Below are 19,545 nucleotides of genomic sequence, written 5' to 3' on the forward strand. Positions count from 1 at the left end.
ATAGGCCATAAGAGTGATACACTCCCAATGGGTCATAAGAGTGACACATTCCCACTGGTTCATAAGAGTGATACACTCCCAATGGGTCATAACAGTGACATATTCCCAATCGGTCATAAGAGTGACACGTTCCAGTAGTCCATAAGAGTGACACATTCCCATTGGTCCATAAGAGTGACACACTCGCATTGGGTCATAAGACTGACATATTACAATAGACCATAAGAGTGACACATTCCCAAAATGGTCCATAAGAGTGACACATTCCCAATAAGGTCATAAGAGTGACACATTCCCAATAGAACATAAGAGTGACATATTACCAATAGAACATAAGAATGACAAATTCTGAATGGGCCATAAGAGTGACACATTATAATTTAAAAAATTATAATTAAAAAAGGTATGTAAGATTGCAATTACATGTTAATTGGAAATATTCATTAATTAATAAAAATCAAGAGAGGTGTTCAGTGATGAGATTTGGAATTAATAATCAAAGTACCAATACATAACTCTAATTATTGATACATAACTCTAATTATTGATACCTGACTCTAATTATTGATACATAGTTCAAATTATTGATACATTACTCAGTTGGTATCATCATTAGCTTATGTCTCAATAACTAGTGTACAATAAACCTCAATTGTTAAATTCTAAAATGCTATGCATTCCAATTCCCCAGAAATGATGGGTACAGGTCAACATGATATTGGCCTTAGAAAAGATTAAAAAATCAGGGGCAGTTAGATGGAGAGTCTGGGCTCTGGTGCTCAATCAACCAATTGGCCATCTTTATTTTTATTTTTTTTAATTTTATGTAGAGAAAATACACCAATCATATGAATCTCTCTTTGAAATCTGAAGCTTCATCAGTCATGGTAGGTCTGGATCCATGGCTGGAAAAATCTCCATTGCATGTAAATTTATAATGTGTCTCAATCATTTCAGATTCCCCAGTTCCAATAGACAGTGGTGTCATTGAGGCATCCAATCTGCATGCCCAAACTGGCAGTTTCATGGTGAGAATATGTACTTATATATTCAGTGACAATGTCTGACTATCTATATGTCAGTCTATCTGTTCATTTTGTCCATCATGTGGGTGTTTGTTTTGTCCATCATGTTGGTGTTTGTTTTGGACTAAGTTTTTTTAAATTAAGCATGTGCAATGGAGTCTTTGTGACAGATCATAGGCAGTTTCATGGTGTCTTTGTGACAGCTCACTGGCAGTTTCTGTGAGTCTATGTGACAACTCATTGGCAGTTTCATGGAGTCTTTGTGAATGCTCATTGGCAGTTTCATGGAGTCTTTATGACAGCACATTGGCAGTTTCATGGAGTCTTTATGACAGCTCATTGGCAGTTTCATGGAGTCTTTGTGAATGCTCATTGGCAGTTTCATGGAGTCTTTATGACAGCTCATTGGCAGTTTCATGGAGTCTTTATGACAGCTCATTGGCAGTTTCATGGAGTCTTTATGACAGCTCATTGGCAGTTTCATGGAGTCTTTGTGACAGCTCATTGGCAGTTTCATGGAGTCTTTATGACAGCTCATTGGCAGTTTCATGGAGTCTTTATGACAGCTCATTGGCAGTTTCATGGAGTCTTTGTGATGGCTCATTGGCAGTTTCATGGAGTCTTTGTGACAGCTCATTGGCAGTTTCATGGAGTCATTGTGATAGCCCATTGTGTTGGTAATCGTTGTTGCTGAATCACAAATATTATTGTATTTGTACATAATACCCACACCATACATTCAAAAGAGTATTATTTGGGTAACTTTTGTGAATATGAAGTTTGTTATAATGAGCTTACACCAGTGATATCATAAACATTGTTCCCATCACATGGAAGAAACATTAGCTCCAATTGTTGGGAGCTCTCCTCTGAGGAGGTACATTGTCTCTGCCGATATAATTGTGCTATATATTGCATATGTGAAATTTATTAAGAAGATGATTTTACCTATAAAATAAGTGGTTATGAGATATGTCAGACCTGCATAGTTGTATATTCTAAAAACATAGGATTTTCTTTGATGGGTTTTAGCTTTATTGACAACCAGCTGTTATGTGTCAGGTTGGATTATGTTTGCCTTTATTTTTATGAACAGTAAGCTGGTATGTGGCATGTTGGATTATGTTGGCCTTTATTTTTATGAACAATAAGCAGTTATGTGGCATGTTGGATTATGTTTGCCTTTATTTGTATGAACAATATTTATGTGGCTTGTCAGATTATGTTGGCCTTTATTTTTATGAACAATAAGCTGTTATGTATTATTTATGATACTGTTTACCTAAACTTTAAAAACAGCAAGCTGTTATATATTGTTCAAGACTATGTTTACTTCAGTGTTCATTAACAATAAGTTATGTATTATTTAGGACTATTTTTCCCTAGACATTCATTAACAATAAGTTATGTTTTATTTAGGACTATTTTTCCCTAGACATTCATTTACAGTACGTTTTTATGTTTTATTTAGGACTTGGTTTACTTTTCAATCTGTATTATTTTAGGATTATGTATATGACACCCTACACTCCGCAGCCATCACTGTGTACACAGGTTGTTGTAACTACCCCCCAGAAGGTAAGCTTCTGTCCCTCTGGCAGCAGAACAAGGAACCATTGTTAGCTATAATCAAACAGGTATGCTTGATTCTTAGTACAAATATTTCATAGTAATGTGGTTTTTCAGTGTCCAAATATAATTGATGTTTGTATGACATAGGAAATGAAATGTGGTTGCTTTATTTCAACACAACAGCTTTTCAGATCTTGCGTGGCATTAGTCAGTAGCAACAGTTTAAGATGTTCAAATAAAATTGACAGCAAAATGTAAATAAAAGCATTTCTTCAATGAAGCATCCACAAGTCTACATGCACACTCACTGGTTTTGCATCCATTATGTAATATTCATTTTGTTTTTGACATTTTGGTAATATATGTATTGGACATAATCAAGTAAACAAAACTCAGTGTGTATAACCTACAGTGAATTAACTTTTATTTTACCTATATTCATGGATATCAGTTATTGTAAGCTTTGTGCTGGCTACAAGTTATAAATTGAAAGACAACAGGGTCTTCATTCCAATCCATAAATTTAAGTATTCATGAGATCACTTATTTTTAGCAAAACAGTAGTATAACAAATTGTGCCTACAAATAATAAAATGAATTTCCAGTGATGTTTGTTACTGCAACTGCCCTTCAGAAAGTAAAAAGCTTTAAATAGAAGCATGTTTTTATGGTATTTGTAAATTTAAGCACACTAGAGTCATCATTTAAAGTCACATAATGGATTTGTAGATCACCTAACTATATGGAAACCATTTAGCAAGGTGATTTTATATTTACAACAAAATATTTTCTTCAGTATCCTAATTTGTTTTATTGGAAGAAATCCTTTTCTTATTGGGTGCTTATTTTATAATCTCCTCTAACAAAAAAGCTAATGCATTTGGATGCATCTCTTATATATATATATATATATATATATATATATATATATATATATATATAGACACACACACACACACACACACTGGAACCAGTATATCATGCAACCTTCATTAACATTCACTTCCTGTAATCCATAAGATCTCATTTCCAGCAATGGTCTGATATTCCCTTATCTTCATTTCATCTACATTTTTAAACTCTCACCTCAGCAACTCTATCTCTCTCTCTTCCCACACAAATCAACAGAATATGTCCATTGTATACACCAAACAGTTGTAAAAGACACCTGTCTGTACTAGGTCTTATGCTGATAATAATATTTTTGTATAAATGTCAGGCGCATATGGGAATGTGGGGTACAGTTAAAGATAAGAATGGAAAAGTGATGACCAATGCCACTCTCCAGATACGAGGATCTAAACATGTTTACCCAGTAGATGAGAATGGAAGATTCTGGATTTACCTCTCGCCTGCACTCTACGTTGTGAATGTCAGTTGCCATGGTTATAAAGACCAACGCCAGGTAAATTTACAGTATTAGAGATGTTACAGTATGATAAAGAAACTAATTGGATTACAAATTTATGTATTATATGAACAGATTTCCATTTCGTACAGGTTGAAAATTATGAAGAAATAAAGAAAACAAACTTATAATGTCATGAATATAGAAGTGTACATTAAGGTGAATATTGAGTTATTTATAAACTGTTATGAACTATCCATGATAAAGAGGTGTCAGTTAAGGCAGGCTTCATTGTATCTGCATGTAAAATAATATGAACTGTCCTTGATACTGAGGTGTTCATTAAGGCAGGCTTCATGGTATTTTCATGTAAATTAGTATAAACTGTCCATGATATAGATGTTTCAGTTAAGACTGGTATCAAGGTATTTGCATGTGAATTATTTACCATTTTCTGTTGAGCTTGCAGAAGCTTGACACAGCAATCTCTCTTGCATCTGTATACATTTCCGAATATTGGTTCATCCACAACCTAAATTATGGTCAATTCTGTATGCATGTCCAAATGAAGGTCCATTTACAGCCTAAACTATGGTCAGTCTGTGTTGTTACAACTATGTGGTCTTAAACAAAGTAACAGAAAAGAGCAAAAACCAACAAATTTTGTAAAGTTCAACAAATAATTTTTTTCCCTTGAATACAAAAGTGAAAATGAAAACAAACAAAAGAACTTATGGTATTGTGAATTAAACTCCAAATAATCCTATGGTTACTAGCACATGTCCAAAAGAATAAAGTTCTGGATAAACTTTAGTGGTATTCCAAAAGAAATACAATGCTGGAACTGTTGCTGTGCCTGTGATGGGCTGAATAGTAATGATGTGCCAACAGTCTTTCATTGAATCACAATAATAATATCCAGGAATATGTCCTTATTCAATTTTCACTATAAATCCAAGTCTTCCAAATATATTATTTTAGATGAGCACTTTTATTTCCAGTGAATAAACATGAAATACTGGACACAACAATAAGTCTTTGATTTGTGTTTCAGATGTTATTGCAGAAATAAATAAGTTTTCCAATAAACATGATTTTTATACTCCTATCTGACCTAGGTTGCAATTAGCATTTTCAATTTTAAAAAAAGTCTATTACCTTATGGACAATTTTATTCTGTAAGGTTCCAAATGTTTACAAGATAAAATCTTAGTTATAATTAGAAGGTTTCTTACTAAAATTATAATAATGAACATAATAAATACAATGGCCTTGACTCAGTTTAAAATAATAATCTCAATATTTATCCTTCATTCAGAAAAATGTAAACAATGTTGTTTACATAACTCACTGATTTTGGACAAAATCAGCTACAAAAATACAATTTTACATAATCAACAGCTTATCATTAAACATAAAAAAATATATAAAAAACTAACAAACAATACAAATTAAATATACATAACAGTACTATTGTCTGAAAATGTAGGTCCATCCACAGCCTAAATTATGGTCCGTTTTAAAGGTTTCTGATGTCCATCCACAGCCTAAATTATGGTCCATTTTAAAGTTTTCTGATGTGTATCCACAGCCTAAACTATGGTCCGTTTTAAAGTTTCCTGATGTCTATCCACAGCCTAAACTATGGTCCATTTTAAAGTTTTTTGATGTCCATCCACAGCCTAAACTATGGTCAGTTTTAAAGTTTTCTAGATTAAAGTAAGACAAAGTAAATTCATTAAAAAAAATAACGGGTGCTTTGGATTTTTAAATACAGTTTATGCTTTTATTAACTTTTGTTTAAAACAAATTAATAACCACTTATTTGTTGGGTTGGGGGAAACCAGCTTGGTTTGGAGTTTGCTGGTTTCTGTTTATAGATGATTGTTAGTCACGTGATCTAGCCATGCAAGATGATCGAAGGCTTATGCTTACACTTACACCAAGCTTGGAAACACTTATTAACAAATGATTTACTTTATATATAAAAATAAGGCAAGATGATTTTAGGTCTTGTTTTGCTTAAAATCGGGAAAAAATAAGGCAAGGTGATTTTAGGTCTTGTTTAAAATGGAAAAAATAAGGCAAGGTGATTTTTCAGTCTTGTCTTGCCTAAAATTGGAAAAAATAAGGCAAGGTGGTTTTAGGTCATGTCCTGCTTAAAATCGAAAATAATAAGGCACGGTGATTTTAGGTCTTGTCTTGCTTAAAATCAGGGAAAAATAAGGCAATATGATTTTTGGTCACTGTCCTGCCTTACTGAAAATCAGGAAAAAATGCAAGGTGACTTTACATTACCTGTCTTAATAAAATCCGGGGAAAATTAAGGCTAAGTGTTTTTAACCATGTATTGCTTTAAATCTGGTAGAAAAAGGCAAGGTGATTGTAGGCCCTTTCTTACTAAAAATCTGTAAAAATAAGGCAAGGTGATTTTAGATACTCTCTTGCTTAAAATCAAGAAAAATAAGGCAAGATGATCTTGGGTCAGCCTCCTGCTTTACTTAAAATCAGGAAGAATAACTATGGTGATTTGGGGTTCTGTCTTACTTAAAACCAGGAAAATTAAGAAATCTGTCAATAAATAAAGCTATCAGTCATAATGAATGTTAGTTATTGTTGTTGACCACTCCAGTATCCTGAGTGGATAGTGTGTCTGCCTTGGATGGGGAGGTTGTTGTGTTTGAACCCCAGTCAAGTCATATCAAAGACTAATAAAACATATGGTGCCAGCAGCTGCCTTGTTTGGCACTCAGCGTTAAGAGGTTAGTGTTAAGACTGGTCAGCCTGGTGTGACTGGGTGAGACATCATGCTACATGTCTGCAGCATGATGCCCAAGTACTAGACATAACTGTAATCTACCACACTACAGTCATTGTAACAATATGACTAAAAACATGTTAGGGCTTAAAAATCCAAATCAAACACACACATAGTTATTGTTGTTCAATTCAAGTTGTGTGTAGAATATTGATTTCCTCCTTTTTTGGCAAACAATAGGTATATCAGACACTGTGCTTACCATGCAAGGTAGACATTAGGATCAGGTATTGTATACTTACAGTGTAAAGAAGTCAGTTATGACATCATACAACAATGATGCTTACTATGCAAGGTAGACATTAGTATCAGGGATTGTATTCTTACAGTGTAAAGGAGTCAGTTATGACATCATACAACAATGATGCTTACTATGCAATGTAGACATTAGTATCAGGGATTGTATTCTTACAGTGTAAAGGAGTCAGTTATGACATCATACAACAATGACGCTTACTATGCAAGGTAGACTGGGTAATTGAATAATAATGATTCATTCACTAGTTAATATAAATGTTGGGTAGGTAGCAGTTAAACCTACAAGATATTAAACAAACATTCAAGTACAGATACAAACAAGAATTACAATAGAGACAATGCATACTTCACACAATTCATGTCATACACATATCATCCATAATTATAACTTGTCTTCAACCCTACCAGAACTTAGACTTCATTGTAATTACTAGCTTATATTTCTTGTAAAAGAAATATCTAGTATGTAGATATAGATTTATATGCTATAAGTATAACTGCATACTTAAGAGAATTTCACAACTGCTGTCTGTGGAGACTTCTGATAGACTGCACTGAGAAAAAGAAAATGGGGCAGGGTTGGTAATCTGTGCCAAAATGCAATACACATGCTATTATGGAGAACACTTATTCTTTCACTCATTCCGCTGATCTAATTACATATGCATGCTTCAGGTTGTTTTGAGACGACCGCTACAAATACATTCTACTGCACATAGTAATGCAGTCTGGCAGGCTATACACTAAACATATATAAGCAAGACAATACATGCAACAAATGTAACATTTATGTCCAATATAACACTGGCTACGTAGGGATATTATACACTATGCTCACTATGCAAGGTAGGCTGTAGGATCATACATTGCCTGCTTACTATGCAAGGTAGGCAGTAGGATTATACATTGCCTGCTTACTATGCAAGGTAGGCAGTAGGATCAATCATTGTCTGCTTACTATGCAAGGTAGACAGTAGGATTATACATTGTCTGCTTACTATGCAAGGTAAGCAGTAGGATTATACATTGCTTACTATGCAAGGTAGACAGTAGAATTATACATTGTTTACTATACAGTGTAAGTGGTAGGATCATACATTGATTACTGTGCAAGGTAGGTAGTAGGATTATACATTGTCTGCTTACTGTGCAAGGTTGACTATGGATATCATTTATCTTATAATAATTAAAGGTTGACTGTAGTCTTGTTGTTTTTGCCTTTTTAATACAAAGCTCTTGTGTCAAGAAGACCATCAAGACAGCCTTGTTTTTTACCTGTTTTATGTAATATAAAACTTGTGTTCAGAAGACCATCAAGACAGCCTTGTTTTTATCTATTTTATATTAAGCTTGTGTCAAGGAGACCATCAAGATGTCCTACCCATTTTATATGAATCTTGTGTCCAGAAGACCATCAAGACAGCCTTGGTTTTTACCCGTTTTATATAACTCTTGTGTCCAGAAGACCATCAAGACAGCCTTGTTTTTATCTATTTTATATGAAGCTTGTGTCCAGAAGACCATCAAGATGTCCTACCCATTTTATATTAAGCTTGTGTCCAGAAGACCATCAAGACAACCTTGGTTTTTTATCCATTTTATATGAAGCTTTTATCCAGAAGACCATCAAGACAGCCTTGTTTCTATCCATTTTATATGAAGCTTTTATCCAGAAGATCATCAAGACAGCCTTGTTCTTTTACCCATTTAATATAAAGCTTGTGTCCAGAAGACCATTAAGAGAACCTTTTTTTAACCCATTTTATTTAAAGCTTGTGTCAGTAAGACCATCAGGACAATTTTTTCATATTGAAGACAGCCTTATTCTTATTGAAGACAGCCTTGTTTTCTTACCATTTTTTTACATAGTTCATATGTCAAGAAGGCTGTCAAAGTATACTTATTTATATATGTGTCTTTCAGTTTTTCCTGAATTGTATTTCTTGTAGAATGTTGACATACATGAGGGTGAGGAGACTTTAGAGATGGAAATTGTGATAGAGGAAGTTGAAGAAGTGTCGGAGTCTGAGAAATTTTCTAAACTTATTTTAATTATTGGTATAGGTAAGTATGCTTACGAGACACCTAACTGCTGTGTAGTTGAATATACTGACAAGACTTTTAACTATTGGCATAGATCAGTTTATTTTCACGACTTTGACAAACAGTAATGGTGAATATACTAAAAAGACTTTATTATTTAATGAATGAATTTTTGACAATTTGACCAGTTAATTATTGTTTGAAAAACTGTTAAGTTTGTTTGAAAAACATTTACTGTTATAGTCATGGACAGAAAATGACCCACTAATCCATTTTATTCATGTGTACATAAAACAGAGGTTTGTTTAATACATTGATCAAGATATAGCAGAATCTAGAAATGTAGTAGATGTATAAATGTATAAGCCAGTGATTGCACCATCATGGTCATAATTAATTACGAAAAGGTTAAAATCATATATTAATAAGACGTCATTTAATCTTTGTGTTATTTTTTATGTTTTATATTCGAATCAAGATGAGAAGTTCACATTTTAGATATCTTGAGAAATTCAAATTTCAAATGGCTTTGAGAAGTTAACATTTGAAATTTCTTTGAGAAATTCACATTTCAAATGACTTTGACAAAATACTGATGTAAAATTTAGATACAACAAATGACCAATGTCTTGTTCGATCAAATCTTGTATTAGAAGTGTAAAGGCATTAAGTACTGAAATGAAGATTAAGAAATAATCATATTTTATAGAAAAGCCAGTGATTATATCATTTTTAAAGCATAATTGCTTTTTAAGTGATAATTTTTAATTGATAATATACCTTTATTCTTTGATTCATCCTTCTGTCATTAACTTTATCAGCAAAGCATAAGTGATGCATGTGATCTCTTGTTGTAGTTACAACTGCTGTTCATTAACAGTTGGAGTATGGCCCTTACAGCACATTGTAGTTACAACTGCTGTTCATTAACAGTTGGAGTATGGCCCTTACAGCACATTGTAGTTACAACTTAACAGTTGGAGTATTGCCCTTACAGCACATTGTAGTTACAACTGCTGTTCATTACCAGTTGGAGTATGGCCCTTACAACACATTGTAGTTACAACTGCTGTTCATTAACAGTTGGAGTATGGCCCTTAGAGCACATTGTATTTACAACTGCTGTTCATTAACAGTTGGAGTATGGCCCTTACAGCACATTGTAGTTACAACTGCTGTTCATTATCAGTTGGAGTGTGGCCCTTGCAGCACATTGTAGTTACAACTGCTGTTCATTATCAGTTGGAGTATGGCCCTTGCAGCACATTGTAGTTACAACTGCTGTTCATTATCAGTTGGAGTGTGGCCCTTGCAGCACATTGTAGTTAAAACTGCTGTTCATTCACAGTTGGAGAATGGCCCTTACAGCACATTGTAGTTACAACTGCTGTTCACTAACAGTTGGAGTATGGCCCTTACAGCACATAAACATGAATCAGTATTGTTAATGAGTGCCCTTTATTTATTGGATCACTGTCAGAAAGCACCAGATACATTTACAAATGAGTTTCAAAACCATTTTGTTATTGTTGATTTTCTTAATCCATTGCAAATTTTTTAATAATAATATGTGCGAAAAGTGAAGACCATAGACCATTAGTCAAACACTGAAATGTTTCTTTATAATAAACAAATTAAAATATTAATTTCCCCACTGATTGCCTTACTAATTTGATCCCATTTATGGACCTCACCTACAGTTTGATTCCATCTGCTGGCCTTTTTCACAAATCTGGCCTTCACTAGAATTACTTAGTAAATTTACAGACAAATCCATTCATAAATATCTAGGTTTTAGTTCTAAAACAATATTATTAATGAGTGACTGTTAGAAAGTCTGTCACTGTTATGAAGTGAGACATTGTTACAAAGCATCGCATTGTAGGACTCAAGGTACTAATTTAGTTCCCATAGTAAACCTATGCAAACACCATGATATAAAAAATTCAGTAACTTAAAATTTTTGAGTGCTCATGATTAAACCTGTATTTATCAGGATACATGAAACCTGGATGTCAGCTTCTGTGTAGAGGAAAGGATACGAGCCACATCATTTTCTGGACCTGCATGTGTTTGAAACATGTGCTTTCAATTTCACACCAAAGAGTCAGGTGCTAATTTTAGTAATGAGTGTTCCAAACTCAAGACTGTTAAAGGACTGAAATTCCATCACTAAAACAATGTCTATTTTTTCACTTACAACTAAGATAAGCTCTCAAAAGATTCTTTTTCCTAAAACATAACTTACATTATTAACCAATCCTGGTCAGCCAAACCCATATATACTCTATTTTATGCTCACCCATTTCCAGGCTGGTTCCCATTTTTCCATATCATTAGTACCATGTGTCCTATATCCACCCTTGATTTTCTTGACAGCCATAGAAATAGTAGTTCAGTACATAAGTAAGCAATGTGCATAGTTCTGCTTGTCAAAGATTACATTAACAAATATTAAATTATATTGCAAGTTCATGTTCATCTAAAGAGCAATGGTGCATTTCAGGCAACATTTAAATATTTGAGCTTTATTTAAGAAAATCAGAAACAAAATATGAAAATAAGGCTGTCTAATAAGACTCATCTTTTTTAATATCACCATTTATCACTCTTCAATTTAATGCTGAAATATATTACCAGCCTTGTCATATTATGTAATCAATGAGTAAAAGGTCAAGGTGACCATCTACATGTACATGTATTAATACAAACAAAAGAGATTTAAATGACAAAAATGACCTAACATTCCACCCAGAAGACATATAATTTAAAACTAAAGTAAAGTAGATATAAGTCCATTAAAATGCAATATATGAACTTTCAAAACATTCACTGAAAGAAATTAGAGGAATGCAAGGTCATGAGAGGTCATCACCATTAAGCATGGTGGAAGAGACCTAATTGATCATATCTGAAGCATTAGTTTCAAAACACAACTAGGAAACATCATATTGCTAACTGTAATTACTCTTTAAATGGTAAATTATATAAATGTTATAGATGTATTGCTTAGATATAAACCAAAGTGAAAAACACTCCACCTAACATAATCAAATCTACACATTGTTCCCCCTCCCCCCTTCTTGGCAACAGTTGATATATCTGAATACGTGTTTAATATCCCACTAAATGTCACTCTGTGGTTTACAAAAGGTATTAATTTTGCTTGTTATCCACAAATAGGACCATATGATTGCATTTAGAGTTAATTGCACTTGCATATTTAGAGTCACTGTGTATTGCTGTGGCTGTCTTTAGGACTCAAGGTACTAGTTCAGTTCCCATAGTAAACTTATGCAAACACCATGATATTAAAAATTCAATAACTTAAAATGTTTGAGTACTCATGATCAAACCTATATTTATCAGTAAAGAAGAAACCTGGATGTCAGCTTCTTTGTAGAGAAAAGGATATGAGCTGTGGCATTTTCTGGACCTGCATGTGTTTGAAACATTTGCTTTCAGTTCCACACCAAAGAGTCAGGTGCTAATTTTAGTAATGAGTGTTCCAAATTCAAGACTGTTAAAGGACTGAAATTCCATCACTACAACAATGTCTCTATTTTTTCACTTACAACTAGGATAAGCTCTCAAAATATTATGTTTCCTAAAACATAACTTACATTATTAACCAATCCTGGCCAGCCAAACCCATATATACTCTAATTTATGCTCACTCATTTCCAGGTTGGTTCCCATTTTTCCATATCATTAGTACCATAGCTAACACATTCAAATGGGTTCAGAAGCCATTGTATGTTCTTTTACAAATTACAAATTTGTTTTTTTTTAATTGAATCTTTATTCGACAGTTTACCTTCGTATTGTTAACTTTATTTGTGACAACAAAACACAAATGACATGTAATTACTTGTCATATTACTTGTTACTGTTTAATAAGAATAAAGTGACCTTTTCGTTTTATTTTCCTTCCTCTATCGATAGCTAATTTCCCTGTGAATGACATCTTAAAGACCTAATAATGTTTCCTACCTGAAATATTCTCAGCATGTTTTTTATTTTTTAATGTTTTTTCTAATTTCATGGTGTTTGTTTTTGTAATAATATTATTATATGTTTTTTATCTTATAGGTGTTGTCTAATGTTGTAAAGCGCTTAGAGCTTCTAAAGATTAGGCGCTATACAAAGTCCTCATTATTATTATTATTATTATTATTATTATTATTATTATTATTTCCTATGTATGGATAACCTCATTTCCCTATGGATGGCCTCATTTCCTATGTATGGATAGCCTCATTTTCCTACTAGTAGCCTCATTTCGCTATGGATAGCCTCATTTCCTATGTATGGATAGCCTCATTTTCCTACTAGTAGCCTCATTTCGCTATGGATAGCCCCATTTCCTATGTATGGATAGCCTCATTTTCCTACTAGTAGCCTCATTTCGCTATGGATAGCCTCATTTCCTATGTATGGATAGCCTCATTTTCCTACTAGTAGCCTCATTTCCCTATGGATAGCATCATTCCCCAATGGATAGCGTCATTCCCATATGGATATACTCATTTCTCTATGGATAGCCTCATTTCCCTATGGATAGCATCATTCCCCAATGGATAGCATCATTCCCCTATGGATATACTCATTTCTCTATGGATAGCCTCATTTCCCTATGGATAGCATTATTCCCCAATGGATAGCATCATTCCTCTATGGATATACTCATTTCTCTATGGATAGCCTCATTTCCCTACTAGTAACCTCTCTACTTTTTTGTGTTATCTGTGGGAATCTTACTCTCATTCCAGATTTAGCTAAAATTATAATGACTCCAACTTTTTGAGTAATAAAGCTTAAAGTGTCCTCAGTTAAATAAGGATACAAAAAATATCAAAACCTTTATAATTGAAAAAAATTGCTGAGAATATAAAATGTCAAGTCCTTTATTAAAAAACTTGTACAATTTAGACAAAGGGGTGAAACTCTTATCCATTACCTACTTCTGACCAACACTCAGTGGTGACAGTTTTAAGCTCTCACTTTGTACCATCAAGATAGTTTCACAAGACATCACAAAAATTCATGGAAATTCTTCATAAATTCAATACCAAACAAATGTATATTTTTTTAGTGTTGTTATTAGTACATGTTGTAAAACATTAATTTTAAATTCTGATAAATAATTATATGAATTTTTTTATGCAATGTAGACTTTTATTGCATCCATGTGATCCAGCACAGTATCATCAGTACATGTTGTTGGTTGTTGTTCCTGGAAACAATATATATTTCCTCTTGTTTTATTAACAAGTGTTGTTATTGTAAATTTGGCTACACTTTAGACTGTTAGTTTCTTGATTTTTTTTTCTTCTTTTCTTTCATTCATGTTATTTCTGTTAAGCATGGTGAACAAATGCAGCAAATGCAAGAAGCTTAAGGTGAGCAAGATCAGACATGAAGCATGTTTCATCCTCAAAATGCAGTGCATGCAGTCCAGGGTTGCAAAATATCTGGTCCAGTATTATGAAAGAGCATTAAAAACTAAAACAAATGATTAAAGTCTTATTCAGAAGAATGTGACATTTTAACCTATACCCCAAAATGGCATCATATTGTGAGCAGAGTGGGGGACATTATGATGGTCCCCTCTTCTTCCAGAATTAAGCATATGATGCCACTGGTGACAATTCCATCAGCAGATATGGAGGAATAAGGGGCTATGCAGCTACCATCCCAGAACTTTTCCCCCGATTCTGCTAGAGCTACACATATGTTGACTGGTGCAGGAGGCCAAGATGCAGATACTAAATCTGGGACAGATTCAGCCCATATGTTTATCACAATCCATAGATACTGTGAACCTTATGGGAAAAGTCCCCCTCCCCGCCATTTTTCAGGCAACCCAGTGGGCATAAGTCTAACCACATGTCCAAGCATGATGGCCACCAGGCCTATAAATACAGGTTTATGTTCTTTTTATTAAAAGATCTTCAGTCACCCAGTCCAGCCAGCTGGTTGACTATATCCTTTTTTCTAGTGACCATACAGCCACCCAGTCCAGCCAGTTGGTTGACCATATCCTTTTTCTAGTGACCATACAGCCACCCAGTCAAGCCAGCTGGTTGACCATATCCTTTTTTCTAGTGACCATGCAGCCACCCAGTCCAGCCAGTTGCTTGACCATATCCTTTTTCTAGTGACCATACAGCCACCCAGTCAAGCCAGTTGGTTGACCATATCCTTTTTCTAGTGACCATACAGCCACCAAGTCAAGCCAGCTGGTTGACCATATCCTTTTTTCTAGTGACCATACAGCCACCCAGTCCAGCCAGCTGGTTGGCGATACCATTTGTCTCTGTGACCTTAAATATATAACTTAGTGCCATGGTATGTAGAATTACATGGAGATCAGACAGACCAATGCATCAATGGGTGATTCTGAAACCAGCTATCTGGCCAACAGCCAGACAGCATCTGAGCCAAATGTCCAGTCAGTGATTGAGTTATTCATCCAGCTAGACAACCATCATACTTGCCAGCTGACCATACCAGCAAAGATTTGTTCAGTTATTTCAACTTGCAAATAATTTATTTATGACTTTTCCACTAGGGCATAATTTAGAGATGAAGGTAATGCCTGACTTATGTTGCCAGGGATACAGACATTGATAAGGATGACTCACACAGTGAATGTGGAGATACCCATGATGCCTCATGTATGTTGCCAGGGATGCAGACATTGATGAGGATGACTCGCACAGTGAATGTGGAGATACCCATGATGCCTCATGTATGTTGCCAGGGATACAGACATTGATAAGGATGACTCACACAGTGAATGTGGAGATACCCATGATGCCTCATGTATGTTGCCAGGGATACAGACATTGATGACTCACACAGTGAATGTGGAGATAACCCATGATGCCTCATGTATGTTGCCAAGGATACAGACATTGATGAGGATGACACACACAGTGAATGTGGAGATACCCATGATGCCTTATGTATGTTGCCAGGGATACAGACATTGATGAGGATGACTCACACAGTGAATGTGGAGATAACCCATGATTCCTTCTGTATGTTGCCAGGGATACAGACATTGATGAGGATGACTCATACAGTGAATGTGGAGATACCCATGATGCCTTATATATGTTGCCAAGGATACAGACATTGATGAGGATGACACACACAGTGAATGTGGAGATACCCATGATGCCTTATGTATGTTGCCAGGGATACAGACATTGATGAGGATGACTCACACAGTGAATGTGGAGATAGCCCATGATTCCTTATGTATGTTGCCAGGGATACAGACATTGATGAGGATGACTCATACAGTGAATGTGGAGATACCCATGATGCCTTATATATGTTGCCAGGGATACAGACATTGATGAGGATGACTCACACAGTGAATGTGGAGATAACCCATGATGCCTCATGTATGTTGCCAAGGATACAGACATTGATGAGGATGACTCACACAGTGAATGTGGAGATACCCATGATGCTTTATGTATGTTGCCAGGGATACAGACATTGATGAGGATGACTCACACAGTGAATGTGGAGATACCCATGATTCCTTATGTATGTTGCCAGGGATACAGACATTGATGAGGATGACTCACACAGTGAATGTGGAGATACCCATGATGCCTTATGTATTTTGCAAGGGATACAGACATTGATGAGGATGACTCACACAGTGAATGTGGAGATACCCTTGATGCCTCACATATGTCGCCAGGGACACAGACATTGTTGAGGATGACTCACAAACTCAGATCTTTGAACAGAGAGTTCAGTTTCAAAGAGTCTGTTGAACAAATATTCTGGGTGTTGCTGGATTTTAAATGTCCACCACCCACTACCAACTGCGAGCCATTCCTATAAAATATTGGTATCCCCCCCCCTTGTGCCTATTGCCACAGTTGGCAAAAATAAAAGAGATTTCATACCATATACCAAATTAATTGTGATCTAGAGGATTTTAACATGTTTTTCTTCAAAAGTCAACTACCAGTGACCTTTTCATCACATTGGTATAGAAAATGAGATGCATTTGCTACGGAGCTTCCAACACCAGATACGAACATCATGGCAATGAATGAAATTACCTGCTGTTCTACAGGGTGGACAAGAGTGTCTTTTATATGACCTCAAAGCTTTTTTGGAATATCTTAACATCTTAAATCAGCCAAAAAGGAGAGATATGTGCCAGCAGAAAGACAAGAGGGTGAGTACAGTTTCAGCCAGAATCATATTTTAAAACAGGCTTCTCAGTACAGGAGTCAGTTTAATAAAGAGAATAAAAAACAAGGTTTCTCTTTCCTGAAGTTTCTTAATAACCACTGATTACTAATCACCCCAAATTTCTGCAAATAACCTTCCATTTTGTGCCAGAATCTTTCATTTTCATCAGCATTGGATGAAATTCTTTTCTTTTGCTGAACAGATGGATGTTTCAAGTTGTTTGAGAGGGGTTTCAAAATCCCATTTATTCAGCCACTTACCCTTTCATCTTTTTCATGATGGACATTTGATCTGATTTGGAGAAAGGCAAAACAACGTAGATTAAGCCGCTACTCATTAAGCAAGTAGTGGAGATTATTTGAAACAAAACTCTTGAATTTTGTTCCAAGCTCATTGTAAGGGTCAATGGAAAGCTCAGATTAATCATCAACCATTTTCAGCTCAGCAAATGCTTTGCAATCCTGTTGTTCGTGATGGAACAGAATGATTATTGAGTCTTTCCACCCAAATTTGCAATCCATGTGGATTTGACACATGCATATTTTCACATTTCTATTAACACAGCTGAATGCCTCACTTTTCCTTCAGTTTTGTGTGCTCTTATATGATCTCAACAAAAACCTGTTGGACATGCACACAAATTATCAACTACATTGTTACTCTATCATCAACTTCATGAACTGCACTGTTACTGTTATCATCAACTTCATGAACTACATTGTTATTGTTATCGTCAACTTCACCAACTACAATGTTACTCTATTATCATCAACTTCATGAACTGCATTGTTACTGTTATCGTCAACTACAACTACATTGTTACTCTATTATCAATTCATGAATTGCATTGTTACTGTTATCATCAACTTCATCTACAATGTTACTCTATTATCATCAATTCATGAACTGCATTGTTACTCTGTTATCATCAATTCATCAACTGCATTGTTTATCGTTAGCTTGACCGCTCTGGTTGCCTAGTGGTTAGAGCATCTGCCACAGATGGGGGAGGTCATGGGTTCGATCCCCAACTGAGTCATACCAAAGACTTATAAAAAATGGCACTTACAGTTGCCTCATTTGGTGCTCAGCATTGAGAGGTTAGTGTTAGGACTTGGTCGGCCTGGTGTCAGGATAATGTGGCTGGGTGGGACATCATGCTACATGTCTGCAGCATAATGCCCCAGTGCTGGACATCACTGTAGCTTATTGATATGACTGAAAAATTGTTAAAGCTATGTTACATATCCAAAGCACACGCACACACGCATTATCGTCAACTTCATCAACTGCATTGTTACTCTATTATCGTCAACTTCATCAACTCTATTGTTACTCTATTATCATGAACTTCATCAACAATGAATGGCATATCTGGACAGCATCCTCCAAAACACAAGGTAAGTTCTATTCTGGTAAAAGGCAGGGACAATACTTTTCCCTTTGAGGATACATTGGCCTTTTGTGAACTGGGATAAGTCAGATCTTGACCAATTACAGTGTTTTGTCCATTTGGAGTTTATTGCCAATTGTAGCATCTTCTGTCTCCTTACATATGTATGTTATGGATTATTGAACTCACAGAGTCCTTTTCCAACAAGGTGTTGATTACAGTGAAAGAGTTCCGCAACTTGATCAGTGCAAAAGCAGATTTGATCCTGCTCAACTTAGCCTATCATGGTTCCTTTTGCAGATAGCATTGCTGGATAAGTGGCACTCCTTTTCTTGTCGACTTGATCACAAAGTCAGGAAGCCAGAATCATTACCAAAGTAGTAGTATTCCAGTGTAATTGGTGCAGCACAGATTGGCAAAGCCCCAGCTCGAAATTATGGTGTTTATAGATGCCAGTTTGTTGCCACGCTGCAGTAGTTAGTGGCATGTGGAATCCAAAGGAATTAATTCATCTTATGAGTCTTTTGAAATGAAGGCTATAATCATGGCTTTTCGTGTCTGGAAGGAAAGTCATCCTTTTCACAGTAAATCTTTCCATTTCCATGTACTGATATCCATTGCAAATACCCAATGATCAACATTTTGGCATTTGTTTGTTTGGATATCTACTGTAAGAATAATTCATAATCTACAGTGGGGTCATTGTTAAAGGGAATGGACAACATTTTTCACTGGTCAACATATTGCGTGGTGATTGTTGAACAACACCATCAAGCCATGGTCATGTGCAGGCATTTTTTATTTGATGATCTATAAATCATAGCCCCAAAATTGTAACAAGGCTTTGACTATTAGC

The 19,545-nt window shown here is 35.2% G+C and overlaps 1 protein-coding gene across 2 annotated transcripts in view; it reads left to right on the forward strand.

Moving 5' to 3' along the window:
* LOC149775553 (carboxypeptidase D-like) overlaps window positions 1-19,545 on the forward strand; it is a 128,921-nt gene that overhangs the window by 99,502 nt on the left and 9,874 nt on the right. For both annotated transcript variants that reach the window (XM_089943232.1, XM_089943233.1), the window contains exons 22-25: window positions 958-1,028; window positions 2,531-2,662; window positions 3,817-4,002; window positions 8,971-9,085. In XM_089943232.1, the coding sequence (XP_089799358.1) occupies window positions 958-1,028; window positions 2,531-2,662; window positions 3,817-4,002; window positions 8,971-9,085 (504 nt within the window). The remainder of the gene's footprint in view (window positions 1-957; window positions 1,029-2,530; window positions 2,663-3,816; window positions 4,003-8,970; window positions 9,086-19,545) is intronic.

This window comes from Sinohyriopsis cumingii, chromosome 19 (assembly GCF_028554795.1).
Source record: "Sinohyriopsis cumingii isolate HCF-2022 chromosome 19, ASM2855479v2, whole genome shotgun sequence".
Taxonomy (NCBI): domain Eukaryota; kingdom Metazoa; phylum Mollusca; class Bivalvia; order Unionida; family Unionidae; genus Sinohyriopsis; species Sinohyriopsis cumingii.